Source organism: Mustela putorius, unplaced genomic scaffold, assembly GCF_011764305.1.
Source record: "Mustela putorius furo isolate JIRA1106 unplaced genomic scaffold, ASM1176430v1.1 tig00003937_pilon_pilon_pilon, whole genome shotgun sequence".
NCBI lineage: Eukaryota > Metazoa > Chordata > Mammalia > Carnivora > Mustelidae > Mustela > Mustela putorius.
The window spans coordinates 2908837-2916511 of record NW_025422082.1 but is presented as its reverse complement, the minus strand read 5'-3'; the positions used below and the strand labels follow the sequence as shown (position 1 = coordinate 2916511).

The 7675-nt window shown below is 49.1% G+C and overlaps 1 protein-coding gene across 1 annotated transcript; it reads right to left on the bottom strand.

Moving 5' to 3' along the window:
* Window positions 1-260: 260 nt before the first annotated feature.
* Window positions 261-5702, bottom strand: POLR3D (RNA polymerase III subunit D). The gene is made up of 9 exons (XM_004763302.3): window positions 5548-5702; window positions 5164-5333; window positions 4249-4292; window positions 3479-3630; window positions 3195-3319; window positions 2839-3007; window positions 2220-2485; window positions 1212-1364; window positions 261-1051 (listed from the first exon to the last, which is right to left on the bottom strand). Exons 2-9 carry the CDS (start codon window positions 5326-5328, stop codon window positions 929-931), a joined length of 1197 nt encoding a protein of 398 aa, XP_004763359.1. The 5' UTR covers window positions 5329-5333; window positions 5548-5702; the 3' UTR covers window positions 261-928.
* Between the last annotated feature and the right edge of the window lie 1973 nt (window positions 5703-7675).

The window sequence follows — 7675 nt, the reverse complement described above, 5'->3', positions numbered from 1 at the left end:
AATGTAGGGTGCTGGAAGGAGTCTCTGAATTCACCTCCAGTAGAACCTGCAGCTAGCACCTCACTGCACTGAACAGGAGGCACTTAGCTAAGAGTGTTCAAGAGAAAATGGGCAGAGCTGCCTGAACCTGTATCTTCAGAGCTTCTGGGCCCAGGGGAATGGCACGTGCAGTCAGGAGGCAGGGAGAGAGCAGCTCTAGACACGTCTTCTGAGAGATTCCTGGAATCTCTATTTTGTTTGAAAACAGACTCAGGCAAAGGGAAGGGAAACTAACATTTATTGAGTGCCCACTGTGTTTATCTGGCCTTGTGCAAGGAGTTTTCACCTACAGCATTCCACTTCATCCTCACACCAACCCTGTGAGGTAGGTATTATCCTCATTTTTGTCCCATGAGGAATATGAGGCTCAGAGAGGTTAGTTTGTCCAAGGTCGCACAGCTAGTAACTGATGGAGCTGGGATTAAGCACTGAGTCCCAGACTCAAAAATTCTCTGCTCTCTCCAACAATGCTTCTTGGAAAAAAGAGAAGGGAGCAAAAGCAGCAACAGTCCTTACGCTTCCTACCCTGAGAACAAGCCAGTCAGCAAAAGGAGGAGCATGGACTTTCCCACAGACCCTCCCCTCTCTACCTGGGGAGGGTACAGTCACTCGAAGAGATAAGACATAAATATAAAAATAAATAGAAGGGACAAGTCCCCCAGCAGCGAGGATGTGCAGGATCCATGCTGTGGGAAGGCCACTGTGCCATTCACAGCTGCCGTGGGAGGGAGCCACGTGGGCTCTGTGGGGGAAACTGGGACAATGGCTGCCAAAGGCTGGAGTGGGTGGGCTCAACAGGCCCCTTCTGGGTCGCACAGATTTGAGAACAAAACGTCTGGAGCAGGCAGCAGCCGTGGGCACAGTCACCATCATCCTCCATCTGCTCATTTTACCGGTGTTTGTGATCCAAGAGGGACTCAAAATCGGGGGAACATACAAGTTTGTGCTTTATGTGTCCCAGGACCGTCATCTCACCAGTCCGACTGTCTCCAAGGCCCACGGATACGAGCTCCTGCAAATCAACAGAGACAGCGATGAGAACCGAAGCTACATGGCCTGTTACTCAGTCCTGATTTTCATGCGATAACTCCGAGAATGCTTCTCCCTTGGTGGACCCCTCAACACTCCTTACCTCTTAAGGAGCCCCTACTACTACCCTTACGGGCTCTCACCTGCAGAAAGGAACAGGCGGTTCCCATTGTCACGTCTAGAGTAACCTTGCCCAGGAGGAGCTGCACCTTTCCTGACTTGTGGATGAGCAGCTTGCCAACCTGACCCTCTGTCAGGTCAGCCAGGGTACACACATTCTCTGCCAGCCTGGCTTCCTGCGGAGAGAATCAGAAGACGGAAACAGGGTAAGGAGCTGTTTCCTCCATCCTCTATGAATGACACCTTTTCCAAAGGAAAGCATCAGCAGCAGAGGTTAGAATGAGCTCCTCCAGAGGACCTTTCCCCAGGGCTCCCTGCCATTGGCTGAATGACAAAACGCACAGCAAACAGATCAACAAATGGACAAAATACTGGTAACTGCTCCGGTGGAGGGATGGTACATGAGCATTTATGTTCTCTCATCCACGTATGTTCAAAATATTTCATTATAAAAAATAAACACACGGGGTGCCTAGTTGGCTCAGTGGGTTAAGCCTCTGCCTTTGGCTCAGGTCATGATCCCGGGGTCCTGGGATCGAGCCCCATATCGGGCTCTCTGCTCCACGGGGAGCCTGCTTCCTTCTCTCTCTCTGCCTACTTGTGATCTCTGTCAAATAAATAAATAAAATCTTTTCTTTTTTTTTTAGGATTTTATTTATTTGTCAGAGAGAGGGAGAGAGAGCGAGCACAGGCAGACAGAATGGCAGGCAGAGGCAGAGGGAGAAGCAGGCTCCCTGCGGAGCAAGGAGCCTGATGTGGGACTTGATCCCAGGACGCTGGGATCATGACCTGAGCCGAAGGCAGCTGCTTAACCAACTGAGCCACCCAGGCGTCCCATAAATAAAATCTTAAAAAAAATAAAAAAAAAGTAAACACAGACATGATAGGGGTTGAAATACAAAGCCCCAAGTCCCTTGTGGGTAGAGAGAACAACATTTTGGCTTTGGTGGTATACCTCTGCTTCCCCAAGAGCTCACTGTTTCCCTTCCTGATGCCCCTGGCATTTTCACAGAGCTCACTCCCGTGCATACCCGGTCTTTCTCCTGCTTTATAACCACCATCTGGCCATCCTCGCTTTGCACCTCTGTCTTGATAGGCTTGATGTCCTGAGTAGGTGGCTGGCCAGGGAGCGTGTCTGGTAGCTGAAGGAATAGCAGCTCTTCTTCCTGGGTGAGGCTCAGCTCCCTGAGCAGCTCTGCCACAGATACGTCCTTTGGGAGGCCCGGGGTCTTTCTGGCTGTCCTGGGAGGAGCCTTGATCTTGGCCTCCTCCTCCTCATCTCGGGGCTCCTCTTTCACTGCCCAAGGGAACACAAATGGAAGGGTTATGAAGTGGCCATCTCATTGTACTCTTCCCTTCATCCCCCTCTGCTTCACTGTCACTCAGCCACGAAGTGGGAGGGAATCACTAGTTATGAAGGATCCAGGAGTTATGCGGCTTATTTAAAAAGGAGCATCTGAGGCTAGGCCCACAGATCCATGTCAGCATGAACCTTCTGAGAGTGAGAATTCAATGTCCCTGTTCAGGTCATGTATTTTATAGCCAGAATGGGAGAGGACCTGCTTATGAATCTGGGAGGCTCATTCTGGGAGTGGAGTCCTGGGGGGCAGCCACAGGGAAGGAGAGGAAACATTAATGTACACAGAGTACCTTTCACAACAGGTACATCCACCTCCATGTCCTCTTCCTTGGGGCCAGCCAGCCAAGGTTTAACATCTGGCTCTTCATTCTCTTCCTTAAAAAGCCACCCTGAGTGGGCCAGCGGCAGCTGCACAGGCATGTTTCGAGTGTCATTCCTCAGCCCAGGGTCATCGATGAACTACCAGGGAAGAGTCAGGAGGTCACATGGTCTGGCTAGCATGCACACATACCTGGACTGAAGACCACCACAGCCTCTTCTGACTGAAGATTCTTGCTGTTCACAGGCTTCCAGGATATCAGAGAGCTCTTATTCCCCCAAGCCTGGTTCCCCAGAAGCCCATTCCTCCTGGCCAAGTGGTACCTACATCATCCTTCTCCAGCATGCGCAGGATCTGTTTCGTTTCTTCATCTGTCTCCCTCTTTTCTTTTTTGATGTTGATGATATGAGAAGGTCCCATGTCTGACACATCCACTGTCTTATCCCAGTTCCCTGTGGGAAATCATTCAGTTCACCAGAGGTACGGAAGAGGCCAACAGCAAGGAAAACTGAACTGGAAGCAGGGGACTTATACTGCCCTTGCCCTTCTCTTGGGCAGTCTGGACTGAAATCCACTGATTCCTTCCTCCCGGAACCCCAGAAGCTCTGTACCCTTTTTCTTCATCATTTCAGCTGGACCCTGCTCAAAGATGGAATGGGACTGGATCACTTCTGGACGGCCCCGGCCCCGTCCATGCCCTTCTCGCTGTCGGTCTCTATCCCTGTCACGCTTCTCCTTCTTGATGGTTACTTCTTCCTTGGGCCTGGAAAACAGAATGGAGTTAGGGAAACCACTCACTCACTCTACCTCAGAGAACTGGTCTTACTCTACCACACGACTCTACTCCACCTGAGTGGAGAATTAATGAGCTGTAGCAGAAGAAGCAGAATTAGACCCTAAGTCTAGCACCTTTTCTATTTCCTTGATGGGGCAGTGTCCCTTCAGTTTGCTTTACATTTTACCTTCTTGCTTAAGAATATGCATTAGAACTACAACTCAAAAACTGAATTATAGACTGCCCCAAAATGTGGACTTTTTAGTACTGCTTGAAAGCAAGAAGGTTGTAATACAAAAGAATGTAAGTGAAAACCTGACCCATTTTTTTGTCTAAACTAGTGCCTCTCAACTCTAGCTGTAAAAGATAATCATTCTGTTTCATTGCATAAAAGTAAAATCCACTATTTCTAGAGACGGACTTCCAGGCCATCAGTATTTTTTTGAACTTGCACATTAGAATCACCTGGAAACCAGGGTCCAAAAATCACTAGTGAAAAAAATTAATACACAAATTTAGATTTCTGAGACACATCCCTAATTATTTCCCAGAAGACCCAAAATCAGAGCAATAAGGGGAAAGTTTTTAGAAGGCCCAGCTACTTACTCTTCCTTGATTTTCCGACTGATGATATTTGGGGTGAAGGTTTTCTGAAAATAAAATACGGGAGTCACTGATTTGGTAAGTTCTGATCCCAAAGTAGAGAGAAAAATGAACATTCTCAAAGGTCATTCTACCTTCCCCATGGTTGTCAATGATTTAAAGAGACAGACGTGTACGTAAGAGGGACAAACACCCTGTCTGGATAGCTGTGGGCTTACAGAACAGGGCACCAAAACCTATTCAAGGTAGCAGCCTCAGCTCTGCTCTCTCCAAGGAGAGCCCTGAAGACTTTGAAAACTTATTTGTCTAATCTCACTTCCGGTCATCAAATTGCTATAGAAACCATAAGGTATCATAGGGAAGAGCACTAGCAGCAAGGTTCAATTAGGAAGTCAGTCGGCCAGCACTCCCAGACTGCCACCAGCATTTCCAAAGGCAAACAAGTCTTTGAAAACTGGCTGCTTTATGCTTCTATTACAGCGCCCACCCTAGGGGGTGGGATAAATTTCAGGGCTATACTTACATCTACAATCATAAACACAACAGAAAAGGACACAGAGCCTCCAATGTCCTGCCTAGGATTCATTGCCTGCTGGCCTTCATGGGTTTCTTAAAAGTGTCCAAAACACATTTAAAAAAAAAAAAAGGTAAATAAGCCCTGCTCAAGTTGCTTGGGAAATAATTAGGATTCTCTGCCCTTCAGCCATCTCTGAGAACCAGGTCAGCATCCCGCACCCAGTATCTGGACCTGAACGTAGGCAAACTCCCTAGAATGTGTCAGCAGAAGTCTGGGGGCGAGTTTCGTTAGGCCCAATTCCAAGCCTGGCACACGGTAGGCCCTACGTGAACATCAGCTGAACCCCAGGGTCCCGGAATTCAAGGTAGCAGGGTTTCTTTAGAAAGGTGCCATCGGGGTACCTTCTTGACTCCTCCAAGGGTGAGGTCCCTGGAGCGGATGGAGGGAAGGCGACCTGGAGTGAGTGGAGGCGCCGGTCGCCGCCCGATAAGCCCCCGTCCCCCCGAGAGGAGGGGGCGGGGACCTCCCGGAGCACTCGGCTCGCCCGCAGCGTTTCCTTGCGACATTTTGCCTGGGAGAAAGGAAGGAAAGGGGCAACAGTCACTCGAGGGGGCGGATACACGGACCCTGGGCGGAACCCCACCCACGTGGCCTCTCGCCCCCCCAGTCAGTGCGTCCCTCCTTTCCACGTGGCAAGACTCCCCGGACCACCCAGTCAGAGCCCTTGGCTCGCTCTCAGCCCAGGCCCCAGGCCAGGCACGAGGCAGAGACGCACCCCTGCGTACCCGGGATGTGGCTCCACACCACGCGCGTCCCGACTTCACCTCCTTCGCGGCCCGCAGAACGCCCGGGGTCTCTGCGCCCGGCGGAAGTCTGCGTGGCAGGGCCCGAGCGCCGCCATCTTGCCGCGGGGCGGAAGTGAGGTCGGTGGGCGGAGCCGGGCCACAGTATTTATCCGGCGGCGCCTCGCTCCCCTCCGCCTTCTCTTCCCGGTTCTTCCCGGAGTCGGGAAAAGCTGGGTTGAGAGGGCGAAAAAGGAAGAGGGGTCTGGTCTAGGTTACGCTGCGGTGCAGCGCTCGGGGGTCTTGACCCGAGCCAAGGGGCAGAGGCGCCCAGCTCCGAGTCCGGGAGCTGTAGCGGCTGCTACGACCCAGCATGGGGATTCGCCGTGGCGGAACCTCTGGGAGCAGTGGGGTCGCGGCTCGGCTCGGCTCGGCTCGGCTCGGCTCGGCTCGGCTCGGCTCGGCTCGGCTCGGCTCGGGACGGGGCGAGGGGCGAAGGCGAGACCCGGAGTCAGAGTTGAGTAGGCCTAGTCCCAGCCGAGCTGCGTCTGTGGGCTCGATGATGACCTTGGAGTGGTCACTGTACTCTGGGCTGTGGCCTCGCCCTCGCTTGGTGGTCCTTCCCTTGGGCTGCTGGTGGGATCCTGGGGTGGGGCTGTGGGCGCAGCGGTGGGGCACTCGCCCTCAGCTCCTGACTGCTTACCTTTGCGCGCACCCACGTTCCAAGCCCTGAACCCGAAAAACGAAGTTTGCTCCTTTGGGAGGGACGAATTTAAAGAACTTTCATGGTGGCTGCGACATTTGTAATTTAACATAAAAAATGCCTTTACTGTTCTCCCTAATCCCAAACCATGTAAAAACCACGTAACATTGCCGAGAGTTTGAGGGGATGAAAACATTTCTGCTACAATTCCACATAGAATACTACTATTAAAACTTTTGTAATATATTGCAATCCCCTTGTTGAGCTGTCATATTGTACCACAATTTTGAATCCTCCCTTTTGAAATAACATTTCTCTGTTGCTGCATCTAATGAGTAATTCTTGGGTCTATGTCATGATTTGCCTATTTTCCTATTTGGACACTTAGATTGTTTTCCCCCACTGCTGCTGTAAATAACGCTGTAGTGAACATCTGGTGCATTTAAGTTTTTTTCTTCTTTGGATTATATCCCTAGGACAACTTTTCAGACTTGTGATAACTGGCCAAGAGAAGATGTACTTTATTTTTTAAGTAAAATTTTTGAGAAAATAGATCACATGCAAGGCTTTTTTTTTTTTTTTTTAAATTTTAGAGCCAGAAAGAGAGGGAGAGCAGGAATGAGCAGGGAGAGGGGGGAGAGAAAAATATCAAGCAGACTCCACGCTGAGCTGAGCACACTGACCCCCACGCTGGGCTTTATCTCTTGATCCTGAGATCATGATCTGAGCGGAAACCAGGAGTCAGATGCTTAACAGACTGTCTCCCAGGTGCCCCAGATGCACATGTGGTTTTAAGAAATAATACAGAGATCTCAATTTTTTTCCAGTAGAAACATATCCTAAAACTATAGTACAATATTGTACACAATATTGTACAATATTGTACTATATTCAGTATTCAACCAGAATATTGACATTGATACATTAGAAATATGAAACATTTCCATCAATGCAAAGATTTCTTTTAGTTGTCTTTTTATAGCCATACCTCCCTCTTTCCGCCCACCCCTGGCAACCACTAATCTGTTCTTCACTTTCATACTTTTGTTATTTCAGAAGTGGAACTCATTCAAAAATGGAATCATACAATATTTGACTTCTTGGGATGGCTTTTTTCACTCAGCATAATTCCCTTGAGATTATCCAAATTGTTGAATGTATCACTAGTTCATACCTTTTTATTACTAAGTATCCATGGTTTGTTTGATCATTTGTTCTTTGAAGGACATCTGGGTGTTTCCAGTTTTTGGCTCGATTATGAATAAAGCCCCTATGAACATATATGAGACGGTTTTGTTTTTTACAAAGATACCTATTCATTATAGAAAATTTGGAAAATTTTAACAAACACCCAGAAGCAAATGAAAGTCATCCATTACATGCTTGAAGTTATTTTCCTAGGCATGTAGTTTTTAAAAATTGAGATGC

Bases quoted from the DNA above. Each gene is read 5' to 3' on its own strand.
- POLR3D (XM_004763302.3), bottom strand. From the start codon at position 5,328: ATGTCGCAAGGAAACGCTGCGGGCGAGCCGAGTGCTCCGGGAGGTCCC. The intron at 4,293-5,163 runs GTACCCCGATGG...TTTTATTTTCAG, and splicing joins CCCTTGGAGGAGTCAAGAAG to AAAACCTTCACCCCAAATAT. The intron at 3,631-4,248 runs GTAAGTAGCTGG...TCTGTTTTCCAG, and splicing joins AGTCGGAAAATCAAGGAAGA to GCCCAAGGAAGAAGTAACCA.